The sequence below is a fragment of the Streptopelia decaocto genome, assembly GCF_964273445.1.
Source record: "Streptopelia decaocto genome assembly, chromosome: 2".
In the NCBI taxonomy this organism is placed as follows: Eukaryota; Metazoa; Chordata; class Aves; order Columbiformes; family Columbidae; genus Streptopelia; species Streptopelia decaocto.
In genome coordinates this window covers 5,065,115-5,082,871 of record NC_138655.1, presented here as the reverse complement: position 1 = coordinate 5,082,871, position 17,757 = coordinate 5,065,115, and the positions used below count along the sequence as shown (strand labels likewise).

Below are 17,757 nucleotides of genomic sequence, written 5' to 3'. Positions count from 1 at the left end.
ATTCCACAAGCAAGGACTTCACTGGGTACAAAAGCCAACAAATTCAGCGCTAACGCTGACAGTGTCGTGAGTTAACACCCGAATAACAGCTGTATATACTGAATTTCCCAGCTGTTCTGTGCTTAACTCAAAGAACAGACGGGTCATTCCCTTCAATTCACAACAGGACAATGGATGTTAAGACACTAATTGAGAAAAATGACTCAAGGAGACTCACGTTTGCACCCTTGTCCGTCAGGTAACTGATTCCTTCTTCAGGGCCGATCGCCAGCTCCACTGAAATAATCCAGCTCGACTTCAGAATGGGAGGAGAAAGACAGGACAAAGTTTCAATAGGAAGACAAGACCTCGCTGTGGAACCCCATCTCCACCGTTACAACTACAGCCTTCAGTAATTCATCTCTACAAGCTGTCACAAACTCCTCAAACATTTTAAATTAATAACATGAAAAACAAGTAATTCTATAAGTAGCAACTCCTCATGACGGGTTTCCGGGGATGTGTGCTACTCAAAATGCGTTTCCATGGGTTTTATCTGAGGTCTACATGAGAACTATATATTTCCTATATTTCCTCTTCTGGTGGACAGTGATATTCATGTTCTATTTTCTACTTTGTATTCACAAAGCTTGCAGACTTAATGCCCTTGCTCAAAATTTGCTTGACATTGGTAGATTTTAAAAGGCACCAGGGCAAAACTGATCAACAGAAGAAGCCAAGAAGCCCCATTTCCTCAGGTAACTTTCACAAACAAAGCACCAATAAAACTATTTAATCACGTACAGTTCTTACCCTACTAACGAACGGTGCTTTTTAAACAGTCAACTGAGAAAGCTCTAAATAGAATCAAAATATTTTGTTGTTAATGAAACACAAGGACTGATACGCCAGAGGCTGTGCTGCCATCAGAGACCTGGACAGGCTGGAGAGTTGGGCGGGGAAAAATTGAATGAAATGTAACAAGGGCAAGTGTAGAGTCTTGTATCTGGGAAGAACAACCCCAGGTTCCAGTATAAGTTGGGGAATGACATATTATAGAGCAGTGTAGGGGAAAGGGACCTGGGGGTCCTGGGGGCCAGCAGGGTGACCATAAGCCAGCACTGGGCCCTTGTGGCCAGGAAGCCAATGGTACCTGGGGTGGGTTAGAAGGGGGTGGTCAGTAGGTCAGAGAGGTTCTCCTGCCCCTCTACTCTGCCCTGGGGAGACCACACCTGGAATATTGTGTCCAGTTGTGGCCCCTCAGTTCCAGCAGGACAGGGAACTGCTGGAGAGAGTCCAGCGCAGGGCAACCAAGATGCTGAAGGGAGTGGAGCATCTCCCGTGGGAGGAAAGGCTGAGGGAGCTGGGGCTCTGGAGCTGGACAAGAGGACACTGAGGGGTGACCTCATTCATGGTTACAGATATATAAAGGGTGAGTGTCAGCAGGATGGAGCCAGGCTCTTCTCGGTGACAACCAATGATAGGACAAGGGGCAATGGGTTCAAACTGGAACACAGGAGGTTCCACTTAAATTTGAGAAGAAACTTCTTCCTGGTGAGGGTGGCAGAGCCTGGCCCAGGCTGCCCAGGGAGGTTGTGGAATCTCCTCTGCAGACATTCCAACCCGCCTGGACACCTTCCTGTGTAACCTCATCTGGGTGTTCCTGCTCCATGGGGGGATTGCACTGGATGAGCTTTCCAGGTCCCTTCCAACCCCTGACAATCTGGGATTCTGTGACTCGTCTCTACATCGCAGCAGGAACTTGGCAAGCAATTAAGTTCGGAATTAAGCAAAACCAATTAGTCGTATGTATGCCGTGTATTCTGGCATCACGTTCGTCTACTTACGCCGAGCGCGCACTTGAAGCATTCCTTGTCGAATCTGTACACGGGAGAGAGGATCTCAAAGAACTTCAAAATGCTTTCTTCTCTATTGAGGTTGGCAAATTGTCGAAAGGTTTGTTGGATTAATTTCCGTAGCGTTTTGGCCTGTGGGTTAAAATGTTTAAAGGTCGATTATTTTAAATCTCATCAGTGACGGCGCATTTGAAGAGCTTTGGTCATTTAGGATCCCTAATAGTTTCTTTATCAATGAGATGCAGACAATTCTAAAGGAAACAAAAAAGAAGCTTCAAAATATAAGTTAACAGTTCCGCCTTCTAACTTCTGCTATACATTACAGAGCGAATATCTAATCATGTTTTGAATAAATTGTAATAAAAGACAACATGTTAACCATTGCAGGAACTATTTGTTCTACATTCTTTATTTCTCCCAATTTCTTAACTGCATACCCATGCAAACCCACAGCAACTTACGGCTTTATACTAGATTTTAAATTTGAATCACCATCTCTCACCTGGTAATAACAACCCAGTTGTAGCTGCACCTTAATTTCTGCGCACAGTATCTTAGACTACCCATAATAAAGCGGATATAGTCTGGTAATATGCAAAATAATCTCCATATAAAAATATAACATTTAAATAGAAGATTAAAAATTAATGTAATGGGTAAAACAAACTTTTAAATTCAACTATTTTAACTATATTACGTATCATTTTATTAAGTGTTTTCAGGGTAGAAATAACCACTTAGAAAGAGCAGCACAAATCATCCTGCCAACATTTGGGATGGAGCAAGACCCCTAACTACATACCCTGAAAAATAAAGTACATAGAGGATACAACCAGGCTTTCAAAAGGTAAAAGGATAACTAAACTAAGAGAGCAAAACCACGCTTATTTTCACAATTTTGCAAGGTTAAGACAGGAATCATCATCGTTCCTCTCCCAAAACATATCGGAATGTTTTATTGTAAGAGCGCTCAAACTCTTTGTTCTTTCAGGGTGTCTGTAACAGCTCCAGGCACCACAAACCCTCCCTTTATTCGTTGGCACTTCCAGTCAGATTAGACGTTTGTTTTTATAAGTCTATAAGGAATATTCAGAACTCTAAATAGCCAGAATTTCTTCCTTTGTACAGAGAAAAAATGATGTTTAGGGAACTAAAGTCCTCAGCCTTAAATGAATACAAGGAAATACAGCAAATACCAGGAGAGAGACACTGCAAAAAGAAATAAAGAAATAAAAAAGAAATAAAGGTTTTCAGGCACTCGGTTGTGAAAAGGTACTTTATTCTGCCCGTGGTTTTCTCTCCCAGCCTGTTTCAGCATCATCTTGATTTCCACGCGCATGTTATTTGGCATTTTAAGCCCACAATGTGTAGTCGCAGCCCAGAAGCCAATTGTGTCCTGGGTTGTGGAGTCTCCTTCTGTGCAGACATTCCAACCCGCCTGGACACCTTCCTGTGTAACCTCAGCTGGGTGTTCCTGCTCCATGGGGGGATTGCACTGGATGAGCTTTCCAGGTCCCTTCCAGTCCCTGACATTCTGGGATTCTCTGATTATTTCCTACAGACACTCTGTGACCAGCTAATATATAGACATCTTTAAACCTTTGACTTCTCTTTTATTTAATGAGCTCTCTAAATAAAGCTGAACTTTCTCTTTTTAAACCCCACCATACTTTTCACTGTTAAATATTTTGCTTTTTCATTTTTCCAGTCTTCTGCTCTCCCTATATATGGAGGTATCCTCTGTAACTGGCATCTCCTACATGTAAAACATCAACAAATGTGATTACCACTACGTGCTAAGAAAGAATTCATTTTCTATTTCGTGGCCATCAGGATCCCTCCTTCACCCATCAGTTCAAAACCATCAGTCATTCAATCACCTGAACCCATCCGGGTTTATTTTCTCAGGGATTTCACTCTCATTAAAAAGTAGACACACTTTTCCTTCCCTTGTTTTTCCTCTTCATACGTCCAACATTTTTTCCATGTCTTTGCAAGGTTCTCCTCAGCTTCACCTTCTTGCAGAAGGTCGTTCTGCTCCCATCTCCATTGCAAGATTTCTAAAGAACACTTTTCTTTTGCTGGCCAGTTTTCCAGCTCCATACCATCATTTTTTGATATAGTGATTCATTCTTTTATGTCTGGAGTCTTTGACAATTCCTCCCGTTAGCAGGGCACACAGTTTCAGATAAGTGCTTCAATTAAAATGCAGACGGATTACTGAAATCCACTTGACTTCATTAACTTCTGATTTGCAAAAGGCTTTTGAAACAAAACCCCTCCACGACAGATCTTTTGTGTTCTTTTAAATCACGATATAGAAACTTTCTAAATCTGAATTCTATTATTGCTATCAAACCATTCCTGCTTACCAAAACCACCTCGAAAATGCCAATTTGTGATTTATACGTTCACATCTGAATGGTGAGGGATGTTTCAGCAAGACAGCGATAGTTGTGAAAAGACTTGGTGATCATTCTTAACCCCCCTTTTCAAAACATGTCAAGAAAAATTAGCATTTTTTAACTCTGGGAACATATGGACATCAATGGAAGTGAGATTCGACTAATATTTATAGCCTTAACTAGGATTAATATAAGTGGAAATTACTGGAGATCTTCCTCAAATGGGTCAGATACAGCCTGGAGCAAGGAAGGTGAATATGGTTAATCAAGTTGCCACTAAAAATATGCTGGTTTCTTCTAGGTTGCTTTTCTCTTTCTGCAGAAGCCGTATAACTATATGGTGAAAATGTGAACACAATTTGATATCTGACTATTTTTTTTAAGCAGCAGACAATTGGCTTGGATTGTAATTACCTTCACTGAATCCAGTAAACTCTTCGGAAAGAAACGTCTTAAACCAACATCTTTCCTGGAACAAAAACACACAGAGGATTAACATAAAAAAAACGTTGTGTGATATTCTATTGCTCTTTATTAGGGTGGCGTTTGGGGTTTGTTTTGGTTTTATTTTTAACCAGCACATGCACTACAGTATATTATTTTCACTGTAAAGTCCGTGATGATCTCTGAGTACCAAATGCAGTCCCATGAGTAGTCTATCGAGCAGGCTGACTGACATCCTACTACTGTTTTACCCTTTGCAGCACTATAGCGACCGCTTTTCAATTTTCTACTGTCGCATTTTCCTCATGATGAGCATCCAACGTTAAAATTCCCAACTTTTAAAATTGCGGGTGATCTCATATTCCGCGTCTATAAATCAGGTTCCCGATTCTCGCTGTGAACTCGGATGTTGCAAACTGAATTCTACCGAGCTCATTTTTACACTTGGAAATAGGACTGAACCTCCGTTTTAAACCCAGAGCCATGAGAATTAAATATTGTTTGTGACTCAGATGTGCTGCACCAACTTATTTCCGATGGGTGTATGTATCACTACAACTATACAATTAGCTTTGAGAAGAGATATGTCAGTGCAGATCATTATACAACCATTGCTGTGTATTGATAAGGATCATGGCTGAAAACATTGTGGTGAAACTAGTTCATCCAGCCACAGGAGATAACTCATTCGGTATAGGGGGAACTGCAATTTACCTATCAATTACAAGCTAACGAGCCACAGATCAGGGATACTGGAGGTGGAGGATGAGCGGGAAGGCACAGAGCCACATGTTCTGATATGCCCAGCTTGGCAAACAAAGGGGCAAAGCTGAGACCCCTCAACACCGCCTGGGACTTGTTGAGACTTGTCCATCTTTTGCAGTCACCACTTTCCCCCCCAGACTTTTCTTTATTCGGAGAGCTATAAAAAAGCTCACCTGAAACAGCACAGGTAGGGAATCCAGCACCCTGAGGACCCTCAGCCCACCAGCCTCACTGAGGGAATGGAACCAGACATCGGAGGACGCTGTGCTCCTGAGCTGCAAACCCCAGCATCCTCACCGCAGGACACGGGAGGCCATACATCATCATACAAGTCCTGTCATCCACAGTGTGGGGCCGTAAGAGAGACTGGATCCCTCACTTTTTTTCTTTCTTCTTTTGTTCCAGTGTAAGTTGGGGAACGAGCTGTTGGAGAGCAGTGTAGGGGAAAGGGACCTGGGGGTCCTGGGGACAGCAGGATGACCATGAGCCAGCACTGGGCCCTTGTGGCCAGGAAGGCCAATGGTACCTGGGGTGGATGAGAAGGGGGTGCTCAGTAGGTCAGAGAGGTTCTCCTGCCCCTCTACTCTGCCCTGGGGAGACCACACCTGGAATATTGTGTCCAGTTGTGGCCCCTCAGTTCCAGCAGGACAGGGAACTGCTGGAGAGAGTCCAGCGCAGGGCAACAAAGATGCTGAAGGGAGTGGAGCATCTCCCGTGTGAGGAAAGGCTGAGGGAGCTGGGGCTCTGGAGCTGGACAAGAGGAGACTGAGGGGTGACCTCATTCATGGTTACAGATATATTAAGGGTGAGTGTCAGGAGGATGGAGCCAGGCTCTTCTCGGTGACAACCAATGACAGGACAAGGGGTAATGAGTTCAGACTGGAACACAGGAGGTTCCACTTAAATTTGAGAAGAAACTTCTTCTCAGTAAGGGTGACAGAGCCTGGCCCAGGCTGCCCAGGGAGGTTGTGGAGTCTCCTTCTGTGCAGACATTCCAACCCGCCTGGACACCTTCCTGTGTAACCTCATCTGGGTGTTCCTGCTCCATGGGGGGATTGCACTGGATGAGCTTTCCAGGTCCCTTCCATCCCCTGACACTCTGGGATTCTGTGATTCTCTCTGCTCTTTCCTTCTCTCTTTTTTTCTATACCCCTATTTCTTTGTCTTACCTTCCATGAGTGGTGATATATTACTCTCTTTCTCCCTCTCTTATACCTTAGCTTTCCTTCCCTCTCTACCACTCTCTTGCCCTTTTGAACATATAAGGGTAACATTATCTTTAAGCTCTGCTGTTGGATTCTGGTTAAACTTCATATTATAGCTCCTGATGGTTGCCAATATATCGCTCGTAGTAGGACTTTCGCTGTTCACGTGTTGATAAGCTCTGTTATACTTTTGCCAAGTCACCACTCGCTGTAACCAATATTCCAACCAGTACTTTTAGTAAAACTCACAATTGAATTGGAGCCCCGAGGTGATTGTCTGTCATTCACTCCGCATAACCGCGCAGAATTAACCCAGAGTTAACTCACGCCTGGTTTCACCTGTTGAGTCAGGGCACGTGTCACATTCAAACACATCCCTCATCCCTGTTGGGATGGGACAGCCATGTATATCAAATTTTGCACGACTGTAAGCTAGTTGTATAGCAACAGTATGAAATAAAGCTTTGCACAACTGGATGCTTTGAACAGAAACAGAAATTCACCTTGAACTCTCACATGTTAGCAAGCCTGAGATACCCAGTCTATATATTTACCGCAACATAACGGTGCAAGAAAACCAACACTGAAGTCAATATAAGAAGCTTACTTAAAACAATAAACCAGGGTTTTTAAAGACAAATCATATAAAATTTCACGACTCGGAACAGCATCTGTGCAATGACAGCGAGAAAACTTCCCTACATGTTCATTCCTTTGATGCGTTTCTTCTCAAATGCAAATTACACGTGGTTTATCGTCCCGCGCAGGCTATTACCATCTAAATAACATGCAAAGACATTTTGACGAGGAATATATTAGTTAAGCATGGGAGAGAAATGGCGTTTTCAGAAATGAAGTGCCCGACAACGCTCAGGATTATTGAATTGTGCTGCGGAATTTGGCTGCCACACTCTGATTTGATTCGTTATTAAAAGATGGAGAGTATTCTGTCCAAATCTGCGTGGAACAAACTCAGAAGGAATTCTTAGTCGCTAACAACAAAACACAACTCTTCATAAAATTGTCCACAAAGAGTATCTTGCGTTTCACTGAGCAGCCAATTTATTTACTGGAGGAGAATTTAACGTAAGAGGCAACTGTTGACCCCACGGTCAACAACAAACTGTGCGTTCCTATGAGTAAAGAGAATAAACACGGGATATCGGAACATCCCAACAGTTGGAAACACCCAACCCTACAAACTCCTCCTCGAGACAGACACCAACTCCATCCTCCAAATGAACACCTCAGACAATTGTTTTCTAATTGCCAGGGAGAGATAATTAGCGGCGAGATTCTGGTTCATCGTCATGTGTTTAACCTCATCTACTCCATCCTACTTGTGGCCTTCATTTTTTCATGCATAAACTTCAATAGGATTAATAAAATACCAACTAGCGATAGATGATACCACTTGTCATATAAAGATAAGCAGCTTTAGGCTACCATATATCTTTATTTCTATCTCTCATCTCAATTGAAGTTGCAACAAAAAAGTAATGTTAAATTAACATAATAGACTTTAAAGCGCTTTTTACCAAATCGTGGCTGCAGCTGTTCCTTCGTATAGCTCCTATTTTTCTATATGTGTAATTATCCCTGTTCTATGCTAAAAGGCTTCACATTTATTATGAACAAATTCTTCTTTCATTCCATCAAGGCCCAACTATGAAAGGCCACTTAACGGTTCGATTCTATCGAGCGCTTCCCATCCAGATTTGGTCTCATATGAAAACCTGATCAAAGATGAATATACATCAAATAGACGTCGGACAAAGGCGGGAGAGAAGCGATCCCACCAAATGCAAAAATCACCATTGAAAAATTGCACTCAGCTGGTTAAGTGCCTCATGATGGACTAAAACGAGCGTAAAAACTACCCATAAACAAACAAAAAGCCTCACTTGAGAAAGAAATATGACTTGTGCAGATAAAGCTTTAAGGGCTGTTAAGGTGGTAAATCGAAGGAGCATGTTATGGGGATCGTTGGTGCTTTTTGCAGACTCTTACTGGTTTATAATTATCTTTGGCTACTTTAAGGTGCTTTTATCCTTCATTTCTCCCAGCTGAATCCCACAAAACCCACATTTTGTTTCTCAACGAACAAAACTTGAAGTGCACAACTCTGCACGTGCCATTCCTGTTGCGATTATTAATGCTTCATGCCACCTCTTACAACCCTCGTATTCTTCGTCTCAGCGTTTCCAAAGTTATTAACCTAATTATTCATGTTTGTTGCTTATGAGTTGCTGACCTAAAAATACCTTTCTTGAGTTCTTGCTGGAACACACACAAACTCCTTTTCCCGAAGAGGAGGACGTGGGATCCAAATCACACAGAATCACAGAATCACGGTATTGACTGGGTTGGAAAAGCCCTCAGAGATCACCCAGTCCAACCCTTGGTCCAACTCCAGCCCATTGACTAGATCATGGCACTAAGTGCCATGGCCAATCTCAGTTGAAAAACCTCCAGGGCCGGTGAGTCCAGCACCTCCCTGGGCAGCCATTCCAATGCCTGACCACTCTCTCTGCACAGAATTGCTTTCTAATCTCCAGCCTCAATTTCCCCTGGCAGAGTTGAAGCCCATGGCCCCTTGTCCTATTGCTGACTGCCTGGGAGAAGAGACCAATCCCCACCTGGCTAGAACTGCCCTTCAGGTAGTTCTAGAGAGTGCTGAGCTCAGCTCTAAGCCTCCTCTTCTCCAGACTAAACAAGCCCAGCTCCCTCAGCCTCTCCCCATAGGGCTTGTGTTCAAGTCCCTTCCCCAGTCTTGTTGCTCTTCTCTGGACCCTCCAGCACTTCAATCTCTTTCCTGAGCTGAGGGGCCCAGAACTGAACACAATACTCCAGGTGTGGCCTCCCCAATGCAGAGCACAGGGGAAGGATCACTGCCCTTGTCCTGCTGACCACGCTGGTTTGGATACAGGACAGGACACCATTGGCCTTCTTGGCCACCTGGGCACACTGGTGGCTCATGTTGAGCTTCCTGTCCATTAGTCCCCCAGGTCCCTTTCTGCCTGACTGCTCTCCAGCCACTCTGTGCCAGCCTGGAGCGCTGCAGGGGGTTGTTGTGGCCAAAGTGCAGCACCCGGCACTTGGCCTTGTTGAACTTCATCCCACTGGAATCAGCCCATTTTTCCAGTCTGTCCAGATCCCTCTGCAGAGCCCTCCTGCCCTCCAGCAGGTCGACACCTCCTCCCAGCTTGGTTTCATCAGCAAATTTGCTGATGATGGTCTCAATCCCCTCATCTAAATCATCAATAAAGATGTTAAACAGGAACTGGACCCAACACTGACCCCTGGGGGACACCACTAGTGACCGGCCACTAGCCAGGTGCAGCCCCATTCACCAGCACTCTCTGTCTCCAGTCACAGGACACTGAAATATTTTCTATATCCCCTTTTAGCTTTGTTCATCTGCTCACCCTGTTCACCTTGATTAGTCCTGTCTCATTTCTTTATGCATCTCCTCATATCTCTACTAGTGGCTACTGACACAAAAACATAACCAAAGCTTTACAAATTCAGCACAGAGGAGCACTATATACATAGCAGGCACTAGAGAAATCAGCAGGTAATTCATTAGAGTTGTCTATACTGAATAAAATCCTACAGTTTCCCACCAAATCCTTGTGAACTTATTCATTGTGATGAATAATCTTCCACGTCTAAATATTCTAATTTTACGCCGCTACAAGTTAGCACATGTATTTTATTAAAAATGCAATTAAATAGAGACTTCGCTGCTACACCAACCTTTTATTTCAATTTTATGTTAAACTGGCCAGCGTCTCTTCACTGAGATAATCAGTAGTGATGAGCGAACCATTGGGGTGTGTATGTATGAAACACTGTTCCACTAAATTAATACAGATAAACCCAGTTTTCAATCCCTGCAGCTTCTAAAGGACTTTGGATAGTTTGGAGTGAAGTCATCTAATGTACAACATGATTCAATAACCAAAATACTTCCAGTATAAGGAAGTAATGAACTTGCTAATTGCAAGGTCACAGTACAGAAAATCCACATATGGATCAAACAGAAATAATAAAAAGAATATCACAAACATTTACAAGTAACCCAAACTTTACCACAGATGAGTCACAACTGAAGAATGGAACTATGCACAGAAAAGCATTTAGAAATAAAAACCACCTTAGAACTACATTGATGAACCCAGAAACATTAGCAAAGTCGTAACAAAAAATCGTAATAAGCCTCATGATGAAGTTTAAACAAGTCCCAACTTTGTTTTCCTGAACCAAAGGTGCTTCTTCTACTTCCACACCTTGATAGGTTTCATCATCTTTATATTAAAGCATTCAAAGCTCTCAACAAGCTTTGTGGAATAAAGGATTTCAACAGGAACGGTGCGTTATTGAACTGAATTTAATGTTCCCGAGGAAGAAACAGCTCAACCCTCAAGCTAGAACACAATACTTACTCTAACACTTCATAGTTGGACTTCTTCTCCAACGCGTTGCCCCTCATCTCTCCATAGGATCTCCTGAAGTCAGGAAAAAGATGGGAAAGCGACAATTATTGGACAATCAAACTACAAGATCGATGCAGCCAAATCTTCCGGAGACTTCCCATTAGAAAACACCGGCGGAATAAATTCAACTCTCAATATTAGGACGTTATTCTCCTACCTCAGTAGATTCGATATTTATTTTAAAAAGTTATTTAATGCATGGGGGAAAAAATAAGCTAATAAATAAATGGTTGTTGGAGGAGGGCTGGGATAATTGTTTACACCGCAAAAGTGCTTATGGTAAGGTGGTTTTAGTGTTGGTTGACAAGTTGCTTGACAAAATAATCATAGATTATTATACTCATCACGTATTTTGAAATAAAGCACCTACAACTTTGTAGATGTAGAAGGAGTTTGTGGTTACTAAAGAAGTTTTGTTTGCTCTGGGGCTACCAGGAATATTTAAGCAAAGACATCAGGTTCTAACTCGGCCACTTGAGAAGCTGAAATTTTGCTGTATTTGGGAAAATACTGTTCAAAGGACAATTTTGTTCTCTGTTAAGCAGCTGATATTTGCCATTAATTTCTTATCAATTTTATTTCTTCCCGAATCTCCCCGTGGCGTAACTAAAGAAAACGTTTCAGGCTGGAAATTCGCCATAAATGAGCAAAAAACCAAACGACGCGTTTCAAAAGCCGCGCTGGGAACTCTCTCTAGATCTCTTCATCTGATACATTTATCTTCATTTTCCAGCTGTCCAAAGGGTGGACAAGAACGCCAAAAACACCCTTAAGATGTAATGGTTTGAAAATAGCACATTAAAAGTGAGTAAATGCTGAGAGAAAAGGAAGCAGCATTTTATGTTTAAAGAAATTCTTGAGCTGTAGGATTGACATACGCACAATAAGACTATTTGCTAAATAACACCACAGATGCTTCTTTTTTAAAGTCTATTTCGCTGTGCTTTACAGGCCTTTGAATTATTCAAACGAAGAATTCACCCAAAAGGCAGTATCAAGATGTAATTAATTAAAATGTTAAAATTAATGTTAATTTAAAAATCACTAGAAATTGCTTACAATACCGTCTATTGCGTTTTTCTTCAGATTCCTTCATAGGGAAAAAGCGTTGTGATGTTTTATTCAGACGTACCAGTCGGAAATCAATGAACAATCAACAGTTTTCAAACCAATGTATCTATTCTGTCAGAAACATGTTGAATAATAAATGAAATTATGGGCTTACCGGATTTCAAGGCAACCCAGTTTCAGAGCAATTTCCTGGTCCACTTGATCCGCTATTTCTAACATATAGTCATTTTTCACCTACAGCAAAAGAAACAGGTATGTATCACAGAAGATCAGTGCCCATACAGACTAAATTATTGACCAAACAACTTTCCAATCAATCCATCTTAAACCCTTCCTAATCTACATTAATATTAGTTATGTTTTATTAAAATATAATACAAATCTTCACAGGCGGTTGAGCAGATGGTGGCACCTGCAGACGAGATATGGGACCCTACGTTGTGTTTCTGAAGCGTCTCGGCCAACAGGGTTTAATTTTTTAGGTGTATCTAATCATGGATATAAACCAGACAAATGTCCGCGCACTAATGTGAAAATGAAAATCCATTCTGGCACCACATTGGAGTCATCTATACAGTTATTAAAAAGAAATAGACAATAAGAAGGAAGAGAACTAGAGCTGAAGAATCTTGTCTTCTCCTTTGACCATTAACATATCTCTACAGAAATACAACTTTTCTTCAATACCTCCTGTTATCCTCTATCTTATGAAACCAGAAGCTACTAATACACAAATTGAAATACGTAGACTTAATAATTGTCTATTTTTTCATTCCGTTTACAATTAATGTGAAACAGCATTTGAGTTTTTCTGGTAACATTTACAAAGAGTTATCTGATAAAAAGTTAAAGAAAAAGCCCCTCAAAACCATAGACTATATATCTGGTAATTACAATGGCTGCAAGTGATATAAACCGGGAGAGATGGATCCAGCAAGTGAAGACATTTTGACTTTGTATTTTTATTCAAAACCCTGAAGCCCCCAAAGTGCAGAAAGTCGCTTGTGTCGGCCAAGTAACAGTCATTGCTCCAATGGATGAAACATCTAATTTAAGAAATAATTTACAAAGAACTATCAGTTATATGAAGACACATGTCACATGTATCTACAGAACATATCATGGATATGGATCAATGGGCTGAGGCCAACTGTCTGAGGTTCAACAAGGCCAAGTGCCGGGTCCTGCACTTGGGTCACAACAACCCCAGGCAGCGCTACAGGCTCGGGGAAGAGCGGCTGGAAAGTGCCTGGGGGAAAAGGACCTGGGGGTGTTGGTGACAGCGGCCGAACATGAGCCAGAGTGTGCCCAGGTGGCCAAAAAGGCCAAGAGCATCCTGGCTTGTGTCAGGAATAGTGTGGCCAGCAGGCCCAGGGCAGTGACCGTCCCCCTGTCCTGGGCACTGGGGAGGCCAAACCTCGAATCCTGGGGTCAGTTTTGGACCCCCCATCATAAGAAGGACATTGAGGTGCTCAAGCAAGTTGAGAGAAGGGAACGGAGCTGGGGAAGGGGCTGGAGCACAAGTGTGATGGGAGCGGCTGAGGGACCTGGGGGGTTCAGCTGGAGAACAGGAGCTGAGGGGAGACCTTCTGATCTCTGAACTGCCTGAAAGGAGCTTGGAGCATGGAGGGGGTTGGTCTCTTCTCCCAAGGAACAAGTGATAGGGTGAGGGGAAATGGCCTCAAGTTGCACCAGGGGAGGTTTAGATTGGATATTAGGAAAAAATTCTTAATGGAAAGGGTTGTGAGGCATTGGAACCAGCTGCCCAGGGCAGTGGTGGAGTCACCATCCCTGGAGGGGTTTAAAAGATGTGTAGATGTGGTGCTCAGGGACACGATTTAGGGACATGGCTGTGTAAGGTTAATGGACTCGATCCTAAGGGTCTCGTCCAACCTAAATTAAATGAAATTATCGTGTTTTCTATTTATTTATAAGATATGACAGAATATTCCATTCATCTGAACGACTCAGCATAGAAGACAGTGCAGAAACATTGTCTTTTGCATGGGGCATTTAGCGTCATATTCTTCAGCATCAAGTAGCACCACCGAGAAGAGCCCAGCACTGGTTTCTTTGCCCCATTCCTTCAGCTATTTCTGCAAATTGATAAGATCCCCCAGGGCCCTCTATTCTTCCATTTGCCATTAGTCTTCATTCTATTGCAGAATAGTGAAGTGTTTCTCTAAGAGAAAATCTTCTGTAACCAAAGTTTTGTTTGACTTCAAATCAGAGCTACCTCGAAGCATTCATATACGGCACAGCATAATAACTTAAACGGAAAATCAGATTACTTCTGCTCATCAGTGAGGAGATGAAACCTGCATTTTTGATGTCAGAGCCACGCTCAGAGTGTTTAAATCAGGAATTTGATTTCCAGACTCTCACGTTACTACCATCAGTGGCCTTCGCAGTCCCAACCAGACCTTGTCCCCGAGGCTACGTGGGGATATTTGAAAAATAAGAAACAAACTGAAAATGCAAATTCTATGCGAGTTCAGTTCTTATATGGATGCGCATATTCCAGAAATATATAGAGCGAAAAGAAACTACAACCAATTTATTTCTTCTTGATATCATCCACACTGAAGTTTAATGAACTCACAGAATCACAGAATGTCAGGGATCGAAAGGGACCTGGAAAGCTCATCCAGTGCAATCCCCCCATGGAGCAGGAACACCCAGATGAGGTTACACAGGAAGGTGTCCAGGCGGGTTGGAATGTCTGCACAGAAGGAGACTCCACAACCTCCCTGGGCAGCCTGGGCCAGGCTCTGCCACCCTCACCACGAAGAAGTTTCTTCTCATATTTAAATGGAACCTCCTGTGTTCCAGTTTGCACCCATTACCCCTTTTCCTATCATTGGTTGTCACCGAGAAGAGCCTGGCTCCATCCTCCTGACACTCACCCTTTATATATCTGTAACCATGAATGAGGTCACCCCTCAGTGTCCTCTTGTCCAGCTCCAGAGCCCCAGCTCCCTCAGCCTTTCCTCACACGGGAGATGCTCCACTCCCTTCAGCATCTTTGTTGCCCTGCGCTGGACTCTCTCCAGCAGTTCCCTGTCCTGCTGGAACTGAGGGGCCACAACTGGACACAATATTCCAGGTGTGGTCTCCCCAGGGCAGAGCAGAGGGGCAGGAGAACCTCTCTGACCTACTGACCACCCCCTTCTAACCCACCCCAGGTACCATTGGCCTTCCTGGCCACAAGGGCCCAGTGCTGGCTCATGGTCACCCTGCTGTCCCCAGGACCCCCAGGTCCCTTTCCCCTACACTGCTCTCTAATAGGTCATTCCCCTACTTATACTGGAACCTGGGGTTGTTCTGCCCAGATACAAGACTCTACACTTGCCCTTGTTCTATTTCATTCAATTTTTCCCCGCCCAGCTCTCCATCCTGTCCAGGTCTCTGATGGCAGCACAGCCTCTGCCGTGTCAGCCACTCCTCCCAGCTTGGTGTCATCAGCAAACTTGCTGATAGTACATCCTAGTCTAGATAGATATACATATAGATATTCCATAAAGGTGGAGTAAATTACAAAGAATCCTTTCACCTCACAATTCAGCCAACAGAAACTCCCTTTGCTGATTTATTGTATCTGAAGTTCCTCGGTCCAGTAACGCAGAGTTTCGAGTCTTTCAAATTCATTACAATATTCAACCTGAAGAGTGGGATAAAAATGCCTTTGCCTAAGAAATGAGATGAAAACATAGGAAAAAATACCCTCCTTTGGTGTCCACAAGTGACTGACATGTTCACAAAATCAGTCATCACACCCTCTCACCAAAATTAATTGATTATCCTAAAGCACTGCATATACATTACATACACCTATTTATTATTGTGCTTCAATTTTGGAAGGTGTACAGAGAGATTCTAAGACTCAGGCAGCCTGTGGTTCTAATCTTGTGGTCTAATTAGATTGAGTAGCATCTTATTATGGATAGTAAATGCAATAAATTGATAGCAGGAATTAATTTTATCTCATTTTTTATCCGCAACCTGTCCGCACACATTCTTCTTTAAATTTCAGTACGTCTAAGGAAAGAGCAAAGAAAGCAGATTTAATTTCTACTCCCAGAATACTAATGAGAACTTCTCTTATCACCTTTAATTCTTCTGGACTGTTCTCTTTGAGATGGCATTAGATCAATGCACAAACTAATGCTCGTGCAGAGATTAGATAAGAATTGTGCAGGAGGTTCAGCATGGGCCCCATAACCTCCTAAGGAAAAAACCTGAACAAATCTTCAATGGAAGAGACAGAACGGATAATTTAATGGTAATTAAGTGCAATGCCACAAGGCAATTGAATAACTTTCCTAAAAGTCTTTTGTGCTTGCTCAATTATTATTTTTATTATTGTTGTTAATACAGTTAAATGAGAAGATCTTTTGTCTGTTTAAGAGAAAAAAGGCCCTGTCTTGAAGAGCATAAAGCCTACATAAATAGACACAAAAATGAAGCTCTGACAAATCAAAGGATTTTGGTTTTTCTGTTCACTACGAATTCAGAAGTTAAGAGGGAAGATGAATCCTGAGCTGTGGGGTGTGGGGCAGTCAGCATGGCTTCACCAAGGAGAAGTCGTGCCTGACCAACCTCACTGACTTTTATGAGGACATAACAAGGTGGATGGGTGATGGCAGAGTGGTGCACATGGTCTACCTTGACTTGAGTGAGGCATTTGACACAGTCTCCCACAGCATCCTCACAGCTAAACTGAGGGAGTGCGGTCTGGACGATCGGGTGGTGAGGTGGACTGTGAACTGGCTGAAGGGAAGAAGCCAGAGAGTCGTGGTCAATGGGGCAGAGTCCAGTTGAGGCCTGTATCCAGTGCAGTGCCTCAGGGGCAGTGCTGGGCCTGTACTATTCAATATATTCATCAATGATTTGGACGAGGGAATAGAGTGACTGTCAGCAAGTTTGCTGGTGACACCAAGCTGGGAGGAGTGGCTGACACGGCAGAGGCTGTGCTGCCATCCAGAGACCTGGACAGGCTGGAGAGCTGGGCGGGGAAAAATTGAATGAAATAGAACAAGGGCAAGTGTAGAGTCTTGAATCTGGGCAGAACAACCCCAGGTTCCAGTATAAGTTGGGGAACGAGCTGTTGGAGAGCAGTGTAGGGGAAAGGGACCTGGGGGTCCTGGGGACAGCAGGATGACCATGAGCCAGCACTGGGCCCTTGTGGCCAGGAAGCCAATGGTACCTGGGGTGGATGAGAAGGGGGTGGTCAGTAGGTCAGAGAGGTTCTCCTGCCCCTCTACTCTGCCCTGGGGAGACCACACCTGCAATATTGTGTCCAGTTGTGGCCCCTCAGTTCCAGCAGGACAGGGAACTGCTGGAGAGAGTCCAGCGCAGGGCAACAAAGATGCTGAAGGGAGTGGAGCATCTCCCATGTGAGGAAAGGCTGAGGGAGCTGGGGCTCTGGAGCTGGACAAGAGGAGACTGAGGGGTGACCTCATTCATGGGGATCAATATGGAAAGGGTGAGTGTCAGGAGGATGGAGCCAGGCTCTTCTCAGTGACAACCAACA

General features: G+C 43.4%; 1 protein-coding gene and 1 long non-coding RNA gene across 6 annotated transcripts in view; one reads left to right on the top strand and one right to left on the bottom strand.

Moving 5' to 3' along the window:
* PTK2 (protein tyrosine kinase 2) overlaps window positions 1–17,757 on the bottom strand; it is a 205,893-nt gene that overhangs the window by 77,042 nt on the left and 111,094 nt on the right. For all 5 annotated transcript variants that reach the window (XM_082045902.1, XM_082045900.1, XM_082045898.1 and 2 more), the window contains 5 exons: window positions 12,379–12,458; window positions 11,103–11,165; window positions 4,655–4,709; window positions 1,827–1,967; window positions 218–295 (listed from right to left, as the gene is read on the bottom strand). In XM_082045902.1, coding sequence (XP_081902028.1) covers window positions 218–295; window positions 1,827–1,967; window positions 4,655–4,709; window positions 11,103–11,165; window positions 12,379–12,458 — 417 coding nt within the window. The remainder of the gene's footprint in view (window positions 1–217; window positions 296–1,826; window positions 1,968–4,654; window positions 4,710–11,102; window positions 11,166–12,378; window positions 12,459–17,757) is intronic.
* The window catches only part of LOC309436619, a 481,462-nt gene that overhangs the window by 444,704 nt on the left and 19,001 nt on the right, over window positions 1–17,757 (top strand). The gene's annotated exons all lie outside the window — the stretch shown is intronic.